Source organism: Phyllostomus discolor, chromosome 4 (genome assembly GCF_004126475.2).
Source record: "Phyllostomus discolor isolate MPI-MPIP mPhyDis1 chromosome 4, mPhyDis1.pri.v3, whole genome shotgun sequence".
NCBI lineage: Eukaryota > Metazoa > Chordata > Mammalia > Chiroptera > Phyllostomidae > Phyllostomus > Phyllostomus discolor.
The window spans coordinates 67,754,126-67,771,228 of record NC_040906.2 but is presented as its reverse complement, the minus strand read 5'-3'; the positions used below and the strand labels follow the sequence as shown (position 1 = coordinate 67,771,228).

The 17,103-nt window shown below is 40.7% G+C and overlaps 1 protein-coding gene across 5 annotated transcripts in view; it reads left to right on the top strand.

Moving 5' to 3' along the window:
• FMNL2 (formin like 2) overlaps positions 1-17,103 on the top strand; it is a 303,140-nt gene that overhangs the window by 233,582 nt on the left and 52,455 nt on the right. For all 5 annotated transcript variants that reach the window (XM_036023474.1, XM_028510859.2, XM_028510862.2 and 2 more), the window contains 3 exons: positions 1,773-1,881; positions 5,311-5,387; positions 7,060-7,153. In XM_036023474.1, coding sequence (XP_035879367.1) covers positions 1,773-1,881; positions 5,311-5,387; positions 7,060-7,153 — 280 coding nt within the window. The remainder of the gene's footprint in view (positions 1-1,772; positions 1,882-5,310; positions 5,388-7,059; positions 7,154-17,103) is intronic.

Here is a 17,103-nt window from a genome sequence, read left to right as displayed (position 1 = left end):
CCATAAATGCATAAATTTAATCCACTTGCCAGAGTCATTAAAATTTACTTTGAAGTGGTGCAGAAATGTGAGACTGGGTAGAATGACCTGCCCCACCTTCTTAACGAGCAGCTTGCTTTGGCCAGTAGATCTTCTGCAGTCATTGCTGCACACAAATACAAGTTAGCAAACGACAGTAGATTCTCTTGACATTACCTTTTCTTTTTTAAGCTTACTCTTTAGTACTTTTACACTAGTAACAATTGCTTTCAATTAATAATGTCAACTAGCCCTCTAATCAACTATTCTGAACCTAACAAGTGATTGCACTAAAGAAACACAAAATTGAGGTTAAAATCAGAATGTTAGAAGAGGGGACAGAATTTTAGATGAAGACTAAAAAGATCACACGTTCTTGGGCCAGACCGGTGTGTGGTTGTTGTTCGAAGGTGCACCAGTCTCTGTGAGATCTCCATCAAGCTTACAGACACCAAAATCTGAATTTGTTTCCTTAACTTTGTTTTTGCATTCCAAAATGAATGAGGCCAACTTCCACTGCTGAAATGTTATTTCCCAGTGTGAATGATATAGGAAGTCCTGGAATAAAGCATTTTTCTTATAACCAGCATGGTGAGCAAGCTAAGTTTTGCACATTCAGGTACATTGAGGAAAGGGATGTATTGAACTGTTTGTCAAAAATTTATTTGGCTCATGCGATAGAATCTTCTTTCATTTGACAGTTTTTGAATAGAAAATAAATTTAAACAAGCTGCTAAGTGGAACAGTTTTAAACAAAACTGTCAATTCAGTTTTCAACTTCTAGCCTGCACCTGTGGGACTTTTGAAAACTGTGTTAATCCTCACTTCCTTAAAATTTTAAATTAGCTCAATTTGAAAAGGAACGGCTGTAGCTTCTTTTGTGGAACATTTCTGTCATTGACTCTGTAGGGAAGCAGTTGACAACTTTTGAAATTTGCTTTATTTCAGGCCTGGAGTTGCAGAGAAAACTGCCTTCGGTGTTGTCATATTTTCTGCTCGAACCACGTTACATTGTCACTTCTTTACTACTTTCAGGCTCTGATAAATCTGCAGACACAGCTACTAAGGCTTAGCAGTGTAGGGTCTGTAGAGTGGATCCTACCATTGAGACATCTCAACCCTGTGAAATATCAGCATATTCTCATCCAAGTCTCAGCTACCATTCCACGCTTTAGGTGAGGGCTCAGACTGTGGAGGCATTTGTATACTATTCAGGCTATGCATATCATTAGGGTTCCGTATCACCGGCTGATATCAAAGTTGCTAATGCATGACCTTGCCTACACTTAAACTCTGAATCCTGGACTCCTAATAGCACTCATGGGAAGGTGCAGTTAAAATAGTGCAGTGATTAGAGACCAATATATAAACTAAGTTTTACCCCTTTACTTGTTTGCAAGTGCAGTCTGCATGCATGCTGTCTTGAATCACTGCAAATCTTGCTTGACCTACTGATCAGAAGCTGGGGGTTGTTGAATCCCACGTAGTCTGATTTGTTACATGTTTGAGTGGAGTCGAGTTTCATTGTTTATGGCTGTCTGGCCCGACAAGTGATAACCAGTATACACAATTAATGTGCATCTCACATCTACAGGGATAGCTTTTTGATAATGGGTTTATTGTTGGTGGTTTTGACCTGCAGTCCTCAAATAGGTGCAGGTGAAGGTAGAGAATGATGTCCATTTTTTCAGTGCTTGTGCTTATGCTAAGAGTGTAATCTATAGTTTTATAGAAGTTTCCCTTTTTATTTATAGGTATAATACTTTGCCGAGCAGACGAACCTTGAAGAATTCAAGATTAGTCAGTAAGAAAGATGACGTCCACGTGTGTATCATGTGTTTACGTGCCATCATGAACTATCAGGTAGGCTTGTGTTTCTGATCCTTCAGAAGAATCTGAATTTGTCAGATTCTTTTTGTTTTTTTTTTTGTATTTGTCAGATTTGAATTTGTTCTTTTTGACTTTCTTGTATTATTTATCTTTGAATTAAATATGAGGATTTGAAGAGATTCTGTTGGAAAAGAAAGGTCTGGTTTGTTCTGATGCTCAAGATTTAATTCATTGCCTGCATATTTTAATTAGCTTTTATAATATATTTAAAGGGAAGATGTTTGCCTCTTGCAGTGATACACCTGTCTAGATTACTTGGTAAATGTGACTATTTAAGACAGGGTAAGCCATGTGTTGTGGGCAGTGCTGGGACAACTTCAGAACTATTCAGTCTATTCAGAATGAATAGACTCACACGGTGGGTCATCAGTGGTTCTCAAAGGGTGCTGTGGTGAATAGGCAAAAAGTTAAAATTATTTGCTGCCAGACCTGGTTGGCCCTAATATTTATGAGAAGCACCTGGAGGATTCCATTTAAAAATGTGGGTCCTTTCTTCAGGTGATTGTGATGTCGGTTATCTCCACTCTGAGAAGCACTAGGAGAGAGCAGCAGTGTGTGGGTTGGATTAATCCTAACAGCAAAGTGGAAGTTGCAGCCTGGAATATCTAGGATGAACTGATGTGGTCAAAGGTATGATTAGAGAGCAGACCAGGGTGAGAATTAGAAAAACATAATTCATATATAAGGGTAGGATTTTATTTCCGTTTATAAGGAAGCTACAGGTGGATCCAAGAAGAAATGGAAAATAAGTACCTATGTAGAGGGTCCGTAATTGAGTTCAAACACAACATAACAGTGCTGAATTGAACTTAAGAAGGGAAATGTGCATTTATTCTTTTTCAGTCATTTAACATTTTTTGTACATTGTCAGACCCTGTTCTAGGCATGGGGAATAAAGTGTTAAATAAATAAATACCCTAGGGAACATATTTTTCTAGCGAGGGAGACAGATGGTAAATAAATTGGTGAACTATGTAGTGTTTTAGGTAATGATAATGAAATGGAAGCTAACATAGAAGTATTTCCTACAGGTTTAGCATGTTAAACCTGTTAATTAATGTAAGTCCCATAACAGTCCTGTGGATTGGTGCTATTACTGTCCCCATTTTATTGATGAGAAAACGGAGAGACCAGTCAGAGAAGTAATTTGCCCAGGATTATATGGCTAATAAGTGGTGGAGCAGATTTGAACCCATGAAAATCGCTTCCAAGAACTGTTAGTAAGTGGTGTAGAAAAATAATCAGGGAATAGAAATAGGAAAGGATGAAAACATGTTTTCTGTTTTAAATAGGCCGTCTAGGAAAGTGTCACCAAGAAGATAACATTTAGTGATAACTTTAATGAAGGAACTGGGTAAGGGATATTATTGAAGGAAGACTCCAGGCAGAGAGCATAGTGATAGCAAAGGCCATGAGACAGGAATGAGTCCGATGTCCCCAAGGCACAGAAAAGAGGGCAGGTTAGCTGAGTCAGAATGAGGAAGAGGGAAAGTGGAAGGTGAAGTCTGAAGCTAACAGGGCTTCTTGATTGTGGAGGGCTTTACAAGCCAGCAAAAGGACATTGGTGTCAGTATGAGTGAAAAGCCATTGAAGGGATCTGAGGAAAAGTGTGAGTTGATCTGACACTTGAATTTGTCATGATTGCTCTGGTTTTGTGTTTGGGAGTGGCCCTGGGGGGCAAAGACAACAGGGTGTAGACCATTTAGGAGACTGTTGTTTTCACTGAGGTGTGTGTCGATGGTGGTGTGGACCAGGATTACAGGAGTAGAGATGACGAGAGGTGGCAAGATCCTGGTGTGATCTGGATGGCAAAGGCAGCAAGCAGCATTGGCTGTGTGCTGAGTGTGGCTCCAGGGCGTCTGTCCTGGCACCTGTTCGATGCAGTTGTTGTCCACGAAGATAGGGAGGGCTGCCCCATGAGCAGGTTTGGGACACATGATTAGGAGTTCTTTTTGGAGGATGTTAACTTTGAGATGTGCAAGGACATCCAAATAGGGACCTTAAATGGGTGTTCAGATATGCCATCTGGAGTTCAAGGCAGAGGTCTGGCTGGAGATACAAGTTGGGAGTTAATAGATGGGATGTGAAGCCAGGTAAGGGAGTGAGATCAACAGGGGTACACAGAGAAGCCAAGAAGCCCCAGATAACCATGGGGCATTCTGTTTAAATGTCAGAGTGATGTGGAAAAACTAGCTAGGGAGACTTAGAAGTAGGCAGGGGGTAGATGCCAAGGACAGGAAAGGTTTCCAGAAGAGCATGTTCACTATGTTCAGTGCTGCAGCTGTAAGTCGTGTAAGATGAGTGAGGGCTGACCATGGGCTCCAGCGAAGGGTGGGGCATTGGTGATCTTGGCACAAGCAGTTTCCCTAGAGTGGCAGTGATGACGTGTCTGACTGGAATGGCTTCAGGAGAGAATAGGAGGAGAGGAATGGAAGTCTGAGTGTTAAGAGTTTTGCTGTAAAAGGTGGCAGAGACATGAGGCAGTAGCTGGACACTGGTCGTAGGGTCGAGATTTTTGGTGGTGGTTATTGTAATTTAGGGTAAGATGATTTGCATCATGTCTTCGTTCATGGCGATGAATCAGAGAGGGGAAAATAATGATGGGGAGGGGAGAATTGCTGGAGTATATACTCTTGAGTAGGTAAGAGGGAATGGGGTCGAGGAATCAAGTGAAGGGCTTGACCTTAGATTGGAGTGTAGGTGAGTTTCTCTTTAGGAAGAGGTGAGGAGGCAACCTGTACATCTATATGGGAGGGATTCAGGTGATGGTGGAAGCTGTTGGAAGCTTTTTTTCTGTTTACATTTTCTCAGTGTCATTGGACATAAGGTCATGAGGTAAGAGGTACGTTTAGAGGACAAGGAATAATCCTCAACTCGGCAGAATCAAGAATGATTCTTGAGCCTGTCGTTGTACTTACTTCATTGTATAGAAGGATGAGGTCATATGCCTGGGAGCAGCACAGGCTTTCCTGGGCTTTGGTACTGTGGGCCATTGCACAGAGGAGGGACCAGTGCCATGGTTATTCACAGCGGGGTCCCTCTGAAAGCTTAAAAAGATTCCGATGCCAGGGTCTTGTCTTTGAGCATCAATGTTTTGTTTCATTTGCTCTTCCAGGTGATTTTAATGAGCAGCCAGGATTGAAAATCACTGGGCAGGAGCTTTTTCACCATTTTAATGAAGAGAAACATGGAGTTCATTTATAAAGAATGGAAATAGGTTCCCTTAATAGTAGCATCATCATTTCTGAAAATTTTCTGGGAAATATGTTTAAAGAGTGATATACTAAGACATAAATGCATTTATGATGGTAGAAATTATATTAGGTGGAAACGTCTTTTAATCAACATTGACACTCCCCTAAGTGGATTCCTAATGCTTTGTTTTTTGCACATTAATTACAGTATGGTTTCAACATGGTCATGTCTCACCCACATGCTGTCAATGAGATTGCACTGAGCTTGAACAACAAGAATCCAAGGTAAGCCTGAGTTGTAATGCACAAGTCTACATCTAACCAGGGAAAGCAGAGGGCTAGGTAACACTTAAGTTAGAGTTCGGAAACTTTTAAGTCCGACTCTTTGAAATGAGATTGCCAGTAGACTCCTTGGTCACATAGAACAGCCAAGTTACAGTATTACATGTGGCAGAATTGAGCAACTGACAACTCCAGCCACTCATTCTTCTCCTTAAGCTTTCATTCCTTTTGAGGCCTACTTAGCATCCTTGCAAATGTAACAAAATTTGGTGGAGAGCATCAGGTTTCCAGGACGCCAGTACTGATAACAGCTTAGCTACACCAGGTATTGCCAAAAGCTAACTAAAACCACAACCCCTTGCCCACACTTCACTGCAATATTTAGATAGGTAGCTTTTGTTACCAAACAAAAAAAGAAACGAACAAAAAAATACTTCTATATGCAGACTTCCCTTTATATTCACTTTCTTATAAAGGCCATGCATTGTTCACATCACAGATCACTTGTAGAAGCCTGTCTTCATTAGTTCATTTTAGTTATTCTAATGTGTTGTTTTACATTTCGGTGAGACATTCTGCACTTGCAATGTGTTTTTCTCTTTTATCAGTACTTCTGTATAGAATATGTATCTGAAAACTGTTAATTCAAGTAAAGAAACCTGGTTATAAATTAGATCCTTTTGGGTTTAGAATGCAGTGCAAACTGTGAAGTCCTGTTTAGATGTTGATATTATTATTTCAAACTTCCCCAGATTAAAACTTTTGCATCTTTGTGATTGCTTCCTTACAATAACCTTAAGTTTACAATGATCTTAAGTAGTTGAGCTTCTCTGTGTCCTTGCCCTCCCTTACTGGTAGGTCATGATTCATTTTCCTTTATATAATTGACATTGTAGTAATCAGATGGGTCTTTGTTTAGAGGTCAGTAATAGCTTTCAGTCCAGAAAATGGTGAAATGCTGAAATCATCTTATGATGAAGAAACAATGCTGTCCTTGACATTGTGTTAGAAAAACTTGGAACGTATCTCTAGGTTCTCCTTCTAAAAATGTTTCAGATGGAGTTTTCTTTTCTTTTCTTGAGTCACAGAAAATAACCTTGTGTTCATAGAGCTGAAACCCAGCCCCTTTCAGACCTCCTGCGGAAGAAGAAGAATGGGTGGGAACTTGCACTGTCACAGGGGATTTTTATGGCGCCATGTGCCAATTAGCAGATTTGAAATGTGGGGCATTAATTTCGATTGGTTTTGAACTTTCTTGGCAAATGTTGTATCTCTGACTCTAAAACCAGAGACAATTTTTAAACAGTGGTTTGTTTTCTTAAGTATTTCCAAGTTTCCTTTTGTCTTTAGCTCACTAATAAACTTTTTCAGCCATATTGTACTAAGTCATCTACTGATGGGACTAAAAGACTAATCTTCTCAGAATTAATTTTTATCAGTGAAAAATTTGTAACATAGTGAGCAGGAAGCATGCCTTCCACATTCGCTACCCTAGATGAATCACATGTTATAGAAGTAGGTAAAGGTTTAGATATATAATTTAGTATATCTATATCTTAGTGAAAGTTTAAAAAATATACATGGACAAATATCATATTGATCTTAGAATCAAGGAACAGCTAATTCATCTTGTCACTTTAATTGATATGTGGTTTTCCTTTTCTTGTTTTGACAGAACAAAGGCTCTTGTGTTAGAATTGTTGGCGGCTGTCTGTCTTGTCAGAGGCGGGCATGAAATCATCTTATCGGCATTTGACAACTTTAAGGAGGTAGGAGACTCTTGAGTTTTAAAAAGAATCTTCACACAAACATCTTGTATTTGGACATCTTTGAAGAGAATGATTTAATCTTTATTCTCGGGTCTAAGTGGTATAATAGTTAACTTTCTAAGACTTCACTGAGGGAGTACTGAACTTAGTCTAAATGTATTGCTTAAATGGATGCATTAAACTTTCTTTGGTGTGTCATTTCCAAGAAAAGTTAAAAACTGTTTGCAGTACTCATTTTTCTTAGAGGACATGGGATAGCCAATTTGAAAACAGGTTTTGTTAAATGTATGTAGTTTTCATTATGGGTGATACTCGAGCATCTACCATGTAAGTTCCATGAACTCTTTCCTCATAGTTATTTCCCTCAGATCATATATATGGTCATTACTTTGCTGGATACTATGAAAAACTTATCAAATACACACACACACACACTGACTTTAGCTCTGTGTAACCTTAACCAGGTGATCCTGTCCTAGGAAAACAATAAACCAGTGGACACGCATGGTTGAAAATGGAAATTAAGTGACTACAAAAGAAGAAACAGTTACATATGAATAGTATGACACCAAGGGTTCTGGCCCAAAGTGTGAAGACATCAAAACCTCAGTCATAGCCAGTTTCCCTCAGTGATGGTGTGCAGTGTTGCGTGGCCAAGAGCAGTGCCTGTTAGCTCCCCTAGTGTGCGCCCGGCATCTGAGGCTACTTTGAGTGAGACATGACAGAAGTAATTGAGGGATCTTGGAGAGGTTACCATCAGACCCTCGGCCATGTTGTGCCTGATTCTGGCAATCCCATTTGATTCCAGATGCTTCTGGATTAAGACCCACCTGAGATTAAAATCCAGATAAGAGGGACTTCCAGACTCTCTCTCATCTTTCCTGGGGGCCTCTGGAGTAGAACACAGCTAGTATGTATTGAGAACCTACTATATAGGCCAGGGGCTGTGCCAGAGACGCACAGGAAATCATTGGATTCTATAAGAACATCGACAACATGTTGTCGATCCAATATATAGAATCCAATCATTGGATTCTATAAGAATGTGGTAATACAAATATTAATGTCTCCTCTTACAGAAGAAGAGACTAAAATTCCAGATATATTGTTTGCCACAGTCATATAGCTAGATAAGGGGCAGAGCCAGGATCAGGATTTGGTGCTCCTTATTCTTAACTTTGTTTCAGGTGATGTCGGGGCCCAGTTCTGTGTGAATCTCCTGAGGGAAGGTGAGAGTTAGACAGGACATTGGAGCCACTCCCCCAACCCTGCCTCCCATGAACATATCACGTAGTATATCTTTTCCATACTAGAAGCACTTACTACGCAGTTATCAGTGACTCTCGTTATAATATGAACTTTATAACAAGCATCTGATTATGCTGCGGGTCATATTATGTCCTGAAGTTATAATTGCAAAGAATCAATGGTGATTAAAGTCAGTAATTCATGAGATGAATGTTAATTGTGTTTTTTCTTAGGTAAACTAAAGTGTTTTTCTCATGCATAATAAGCACACAAATACTTGAAGAAATGAGTTTTGTCTGTCTGGTGTTAGCACCGTGTGTGGCTTAGGCATTTTGGGTGAGTGCAGTGTGTACTTAGTTAAAAAACCTAGCTGGCTAGTTGTGATGAGAACTAATTAATTTTGACTTTGAATTTTTAGAGCTTTAACTAAAATCTTCCTCATTTCTGTAATTACTTATGAGTAATGGTGGCCGTTTAAGTTCTGATTCTCCTCAGGCAGGTATTTGCATCTGGGAGAAGCTCTGCCACGTGGGAGAAGGGACAAGGACAGAGCAGGTTCTGTGTGTGCTACTGGCCTGCACTGACCTTGGGCTGTGGGGCCTGTGTGGACAGACCTGCAGAGGGACTGTTCTCATGGCCGTGTGCATGAGGGCAGGGCAGGAGCATGTCCCTGAGGAACTTGATTCTTGTGGACGGGTCCCAAGGGCATTGACCTGTTTACCTGTTCAGTCCTAGGGTGAAAAAGTGTTTTTGTATTGATCTTGTTTTTCAAAAAAAAAAAAAAAATGCCACTCACAGCCCAATGTCTTTCAAATCCCTGCCTTTTTTCGTTTTCTCTCATCTTTATGTGAGTAGATCTTATTTTTCTTGAACATCACAGTGAAGGGTATATCCTTTAATCTTTTAGCCAGAATGTCATTGGAATCTTTTGGGTTTAGGGTGGTTTGGGAACCAGCTGTTCCCAATTAGGAAAAGTTGTCCTATGATCTCAGATGCCTGTGCAAATAGGGTTTTGGTCAGTGAGTAATACCTATTGAGCTGCTGCTGGCGGAGAGAGTACCATTCCAGGTACCAAGATACCAGGGAATAGGGCCAAAAAGCAGTCTTTGCCCGCAAGAAGATTGTTTTTAAAGCCTTTTATTCCATTTAGTAAATTAAGATTCCAACCATCTCCTTAAGAAGGATGGAAGGGTAATCCCTGTTTTTGCAGTGGGTAGTGGGGTATGGTGGTGGTGGGGTTCCATATTAGGTACCAGCATTTATTTTTTTGCAGAAAGTAGTATGCGTTCAAGTAGCCAGACCCTTTGGGCTTTTATCATTGGTATAGCACAACAAAGCACACTGCTGTGATGTGGCCCCAGCTGCTGAAAGAAAAAGACCACACATCTTATATACATAATATACATAGCAGGATCCGCCCCCTGCCCATTTATTCAGCAAATAAACCTGCTCTGTCCTATTTGACCACCACTCCTTAATTCAGATGTAAATTGAAGCAAAGTATCTTTTACCTCTTGATAGATTTTTGTCTATGATTACATAGTTCTCATATTTCAATCAATACTCAGAATCCCAGTAACTTTGGTTTTCTTATACTTTTTCCTTTTTGCAAAGAATCTTGCTGCACATCTTATATCTGAAGTACATGTTTTAAGAAAATGGAGAGTGCTTCCAATTTAATGATATCTGATGGTGATAAGAATATTAAACCAAGGACTTACTTTCAGTGGGTGTAGGGGTTGGGGCCTAAGACTGAGTAAGCACCTCAATGTATATGATGATAAATGAGTTCTAATTACATAAATTCAGATGGCAAACTTGTACCAACCATGCTTTGTGATATAACTGACAAATGTGAGTATAGTAGTGAGCAGATGAAAACTAAACTTGTAAGTCAACCATTATTCTCCTCGAATTCTGTTGTCTTAAAATTTTCCTTATTCTAGCACTGGCCAGTGGCTCGGTTAGTTGGAGCATAGTCCCATACACCAAAATGTTGTGGGTTTGATTCCTAGTCAGGGCACATACCTAGGTTATGGGTTCAGTCCCCCAGTTGGGGTGCATATGGGAGGCAACCGATTGATGTTTTTCACATCAATGTCTCTCTCTCTCTCCCCCTTCCTCTCCCTCTAAAAATCAATAAACATATCCTTGGGTGTGAGGATTTAAAAAATTGTTTTTTCAAATGGAATTAGTACATTTGGTTTTGGTGTTGAAACATGTCTTCATGAACATTTATGGTCCTGGGATGAGGGCAAGGGTGAGAACAAGGAGTTATGTTTTTTCTTATTGGCTAACTTAGCCATGTGGAAGGACAGACATCTCACCATCTTCCCTAAATTGATAGATTTTTTAGTTGCGTGGCAATTAGATATTTTTGAACATTTGGTCTACCTGACAGAAGAAAAAGCAATTTGGAAATAAAGGTCATTCTTTTGGCATTTGCATTAGTTCAGGGTCTGGTTTACAAGATGCAGAAACTGACTCTACCATGCAGAGGAGAGGGTTGGCTGGGAGGTTGTTGAGCAGTGCACAGTGTGGACAAAGAGCCTCGAGAGACAGGCCTGGAAAATGGGAAGGTGCTCCTAAAATGTGGCTCAACTCTCATGCTGCGCCCTTGCAGCCTTGCCACCATAAACTCTATTTGGGGGTCTGGTCATACTACTTCTCCTCTGGTCCAAATAACATGGACCATAGCTAGCAATTTGCTGGGTCATAAAACTATACTTATGGTTAAGGACATCAGCTAGCCTCACTAGAGGGTCATAAACACTGTATTTAATGTAGTTTCCTTAGGAACTTTCTACCTAGACCTGATCTCAATTTTTCTTGGTCTTCCTACTTTTTTCCATTATGTTCTTTGATATATCTGAAGTTGCCTTTACAAGTCTCCAAAACTGGCAAAAAAAAAAAAAAAAAAAACAACAACTCCCATTTGAAATCTAAGGGAAAAAGTACCGAGGCCCCTTAGACTCAGCAACAGAATAGCCTCCTATGACAGCAATAAAACCCTCCCTGGGCTTTGAGCTACCAGCTCCCCCGGGCTGCTGGGAGGTGCACCTGGAATTCATCAGGATTCCAGATCGATTGTAACTGTGTTCTCATCTGCTTCCAACACGACAGCATCTGGCTTTAACAAATCAGTCTGAGGCCTGAGTTGGGTTATTAAAGGCACAACTCCTTCCCATGTTTGACCTTCCAGTACAGATAGATGGAGCCTTGTGAATGAGTCACTCAAGGCCACCAGCTCTCTTGTGTGGGACACTCTTGGCAGTATTTATTATTTTCCCTCTTGCTAGAAAGCTTCCTAAGAAAGCTGATGTGGTTTAGCTCCTGGGCATCTGAAAGCACTTGTGCTACACATTATTAAGTTGATTTAAGAAAGCCTGTCAAGTTTTATTTACAGTGGACCAAATTGGGCAGGAAGGAGAGCAGACATTTTGGTGTCCTTCCAGCATCCCTCTGAGTTTATTCCTATCTAAACCAACCTCTTGAACATTTACGGGTGTAAGATTATAAATCCAGCACAAGACTGTCTGATAATTCCTTCAGTGGTAAAAATTTTTAACATGGAGAGAAGGGCACTTGTTGGGTTTTTATTTTTTTTTAGTCTCATTGAACTATGAACAGTGTATCAGACCTCAGACTATGGGAGCTGTAGTTCTAGAGCCTGTGTGTATTTCACCATATCAGACCAGAATTCGATTAAACTGCTTCACTGAAACCCTGCTGTAGCCAATCTGTCTTCATAGGGTCAGGAAGCAAAGTCACAGGAATGATTTTCTGGACTATTTATTAACTGTTGCTGTTATTGGTTGGGCATAATAAATGACCCCAAACTTAGTTTTATTCGGCTCATAGATTCTGTGGGTCAGGAAGTCATGCTGGGCAGTGCAGAGATGATTGTCCTGTTCCACCACACCGAGGGCCTCATCAGGGGAGATCTGACTGACGAGAGGCAGGATTTCATTCAAAGGCTTCCCCACTCCTCTGTCTAGTCTCTGGGCTGTGATGACTCAAAAGCGCAGTGGAGCCTGTCAACCATGGGGCCTCCACGTAGAGCTCCGCATAGCTGATAGCTGGCTTCCCAGAAGGTGTGACCAGGGAAGAACATCGGGAGAGCAGGCTTTTAGAGGGACAGAGGTTGCAACATGCCTTCCGAGCTAGCCTTAGAAGTCATTGCCGTCACTTCTGCATTCTGTTGGTTACGGGGGAGTCACTAAGGTCAATTCAGATGTAAAGAGGAAGGTAATGACCTCACTTCTTAATGGTGGAGTGTAAGGTAGGAGAGACTGCTGTGGTTATTTTTGGAAAATACAATTTACCTCAATAAGTTTTGGAGAAACACCAATATATCTCGTTTTTCCTCTATTTTCTTTCCCTTCTTCACTCAACCCAATACTTGATTTCTCCTCAGGACCGAAAGCTTTATAAACTTTTTCATCGGAGGTAGAAAAAAATGGTTCCTACTTCCTTTGAGCCAGTGTACTTTGGGCAAACCATTTTGAGAGGTTTTTAGAGGAGAAAGGAGCTATTTACATAGGATTCTGGAGCCCCTGGTAATGAACTAGTTACTTAAGCAACTGTGTCTTTACTGTCTAGTAAGGAAGTTGTGAAGCATGAGCCCAGACCAGCCATTCATATGGAAAAGCAGCTTGTGTGGGCCTGTAAGTTGGGTGAAGTGGAGTCTCTGGGGATCTCCAAGGTGGGTCAAACAGTGTTAGCCATGTTGATGGACTCTTAGATACCTCTACAGTCTGTGGGTCTGTGCGAACAGGACCCAGAAAAGGGACACTGGCCTCTGCTTGCCTTGATGCCAGACACCTCAGCTTCCCCTGTATGCTACTGGTGCCCCTCAAGCCACCACCCCATCCCCAGAGCCCAGAGGGAGTGAGTCTGAGCAGGTGAGTCAATGTGTGGGTTCTTTAAGAGGAACTGCTTGGGGCTGCAGAAGTTTCTTCCACCAACTCAATCCCTGCAGGTTTTGCAGCCAGAAGTTGTGGGGATTTATCTTCCTGGCACTGGGACCCTGGGCTGGTTGGGGTGGGTGTGGGGCTTGGACTCCATGCTCCCAGGATGTCCATCCCGAATTTTTGTCCACCACATGTGGGTGAGGGACCAGCCTGTTCCACGTCTTCTCCCCTCCTACTAGTCTGGATGGGTGAGGTTTCTTTAATTCCATAGTTGTCAGACTTCCACTCAACTCAATATCTGTTGATCCTGAGCGATGATGGTTCTGTTTTTTAGTTGTAATTTTGTTGTGGTTGTGCGAAGAGGTGAGCCGTGTCTGCTTACACTGCCATCTTAACCAGAAGTTTCATGGTGTCATTTTATACAAAGAAGGTGGCAACTCACTAAAGCTTCATGGACTTTAGTTTACCTGAATCTGCAGTCTTAAAGGGAGCAGGTTATGGGAAGAAAAAAGGTGTGCTAGGAATTTAGGGGCAGTTCAGGAAAAAACCTCACTGCTTATTCCAGAGTCTTCATATTGCTATATAGTCTAAGGGTAGCAGAGAACAGCAATAGAAATGTGTTACCTGGTCTTCTCCAGGCATTGGCTGTTTAAATAGGCTCTCTTGGTAGGTAAAGAAATGCCTATCATATTTTGCTCCCAAAGTCAGTTGGCAGTGAGCTCCCATGAGGTCACTTGGACAGAACAGGGTGTGTTCAGGGTCTGAGATTTGTTTCAGAAATTTTGCCATTCATATTTCTGATTCCTTGGGCCTTTTCTTTCACTCACAGTCATTGGCTCCCTCAGCTGCTGTATTCATTCACTTCTAACATCTTCAGGACATTCCTTTGATGTGGGCCAGGGGGAGCTTAAAAATAAGAAAAGAAAGGAAAGAGGAAGTGCAAGTGGACAGTGGTAGCCAGGACAGATGAGATTCTTGTGGTAACTGGCAAATGTTTGTAGAGATGCTTTGCTTTTCAACCTGACTTTAATTAGATCCTCCCTTTTCTCCACAAGTCTGAGTGCAATTTTTTGCAACAGGGAGTCTAGTTTTTTCTATTTATTCACTGCAGCCACTTAAAAAAACCAGGGTGTTGCTTCCTCATTATTTTTACTCATGTAAAAATGCTACGTCTAAAACCTTTGCCAACTGTAAGACAGTTGGCATATGTGTCCTTATTTCTTATTTTGGGAAGATGGCAATGAAAGACGTCAAGAAAAAGCAGTGAGTGCTGTGTGTTGCTTTAAGACCCCTTGGAATCTGAAGCAGGCTGGCACAAGTCCCTAAACATGGAACTGTCCCTTGGGAAGTGTTTCCCTGAAAATAAGATGCTGTTATGGTTGTAAGGTGCGCAAGGGCGGTGGTGTGAAGTGCATGCTGTGAGTTGCACGGAACTGGAGTCAGAACTCTTAACAGCTTTGGCAATATCATCACCAACTCCCAAAACCATTAGAAAGGGGAGTTTTCAGTTCCCAGTCAGGATTCAGTGGCTGTTCTGGAGTTGATTCCTGCAGAGCAGTGTTCAAGGTCTCTCTTAGGGTCACCTAGGTTTCTTTTTCTCACACTAAAGAACTGCTTCCCTGTCCTCTTTCTCCCCCTCTCTCCTTCCTGACTTGAATAGTAAGGATCTTTTTTAAAAGTCAGTATCTTGGCTTTTAGTGTTCTTTATTTGTTCGTTTTTAAGTAAAAATAGAAATCATTGTTTGAAAATGTCAAATAATTAGGACTATAGGTTATTTTAGTGTTCATTAAGTCCAGACCTGGGGCTTTGTTAACCATCTGATTAAGTAAGCTTCTAGGTTCAAATAGAGCTGTTAAAATAGGAAAATGCTTATGTTAGACATGTTAACTAGGAAGAAGACAAGATAAATCATATATGTGTCATGTATACATATGTGTGTGAATATATATTATATGTGTGTGTGTGTATTTTGAGTAACAGCATAAAGGTGTACTTCTGCATAGTAACAAGCCCTACAGGGAGGCAAATGAAAGGGTTTGAAGTGGCAGAGTTGCTTCTATTTTGTGTGTGTTTATTTCTGCTGCGTGTAGTGTTTGGGGAGTAACATTGTGCCTCACATGGCTAAATGTCCCCCACTGTGCGGGGTTAGATTTTTCCTTCTAGTAGCATTTCATATGACTAGCGTCCTCTCGTCTTTTCTAAAGATGCTCAGTTATCTTTGTGTAACATGTCTCCAAAAATAAAGGTGCAGATCATCACTACCTTTTCTCCAGAACTGATTAACAAAACCAAAATTCTTTAGAATTTCTAAGGAGTGGTTGGGAAAATACATTTCTTACCATGGAAAAAAATACTGTTCTAAGATCAGGAGAGTTTGACAGAAAATAAAAGGTATGATATTTGGCCCCAAAAGTTTCTTTCTTCTTGAGAAAGGCAGGACTGACTTTAATAGATATTTACTTAAGGACCAAATGTCTACTAGGCTTAACAATTGGAAGACAGTAACTCAAAACTTTAAGAATTGTGCTTATGTTTATGTTTTTATTCCTTACTATAATTTAAACTAAAGTTTTAGGTGTTATTGCCAACGAATATGCTTGTTGAGCTTGATTTCCTGTTTGAGTCAGGTTCAGATTTCATTTAAATTTTAAATATTTGCAAAACATAAGCACATTTTTATTTACTTGGGCATTGTAGTCAATACATAAGGGTTTGGTTGGTTGGTTTATTTTAAACTAGAAAACAATCATCTTCAGAAAGAAAACGTGAGCAGAGTTCATGAATCTATTTTACTTTAGGTTGTAAACATTAGCCAGTGAAGTTGTTACGGCATGTGTACAGAAAAGGCTTATGCATGCATAGAAACAGGGAGGGCACTGTTATTGCTTGCTGAGTGTCATTAGGGTAGTGTATATTCCTTCAGTTCTGAGATCTGCCCTATGAAGTGGGGGTGAGGAGAGAGAAATTCAGAGCAAAGAGGCTTACTGACACACATTAGTCAGTGGTGACCCTGGGATTTTTACACAGATCCGTGTACCTCCAAGGTTCATCGTCTACCTTATATAACACGTTATCACACACCAAACACTTTCTGCACGTGTTCATACACTCCTTCAGTTTTCTGCCAAAAAGCAGACCAGTTGGAACAGTTATAGATTGGGTAGATGATTGGAGTGTTTGAAGTTACTAGTAAAATTCAGGACAAAGTGTGCTGGTTTTTTTAAGGCCCAAAGAGAAAGGATAGGTCTTAAACAACATTATAAAATAAGGAAGAGACTTGTTTTGGTTGGTGGAGGGAATTCTGGAGACAGAAGAAGAGATTGGCATGAAATCTGTCTCGGAGCAGGTAAGTCAGAATAAATGTGGGGCTGACGAGGGAAAACATCTGACTGGGACCCGTGTCCACAATAAAGCATGGGAGGCGGCAAGCATGATGAAGCTGCTGAGAAAGTAATAGTGGGGAGATTTGAAGCCTGTGATGGAACAGTCTCAACCAGAAGATAGATAAAAGTAGGAGGGAAGCCCTGTCATGGTAACTCAGTTGGTTAGAGCATTGTCCCAAAAAGCCAACATTGTGGGTTTGATGCCGTCAGGGCACATAAAGAATCAACCAGTGAATGCATAAATAAGTGGAACAACAAGTTGATGTCTCTTTCTCTCTCTCTTTTTCTTTCTCTGGGGGAAAGAAAAAGGCAAAGGGAAGTAACTAGTAAAGTACTTTGCAGTGTATAAAGCACCTTTGTACCTATTCCATTTGATTCTGTAGAAGTCTAAGATAGACACTTTAT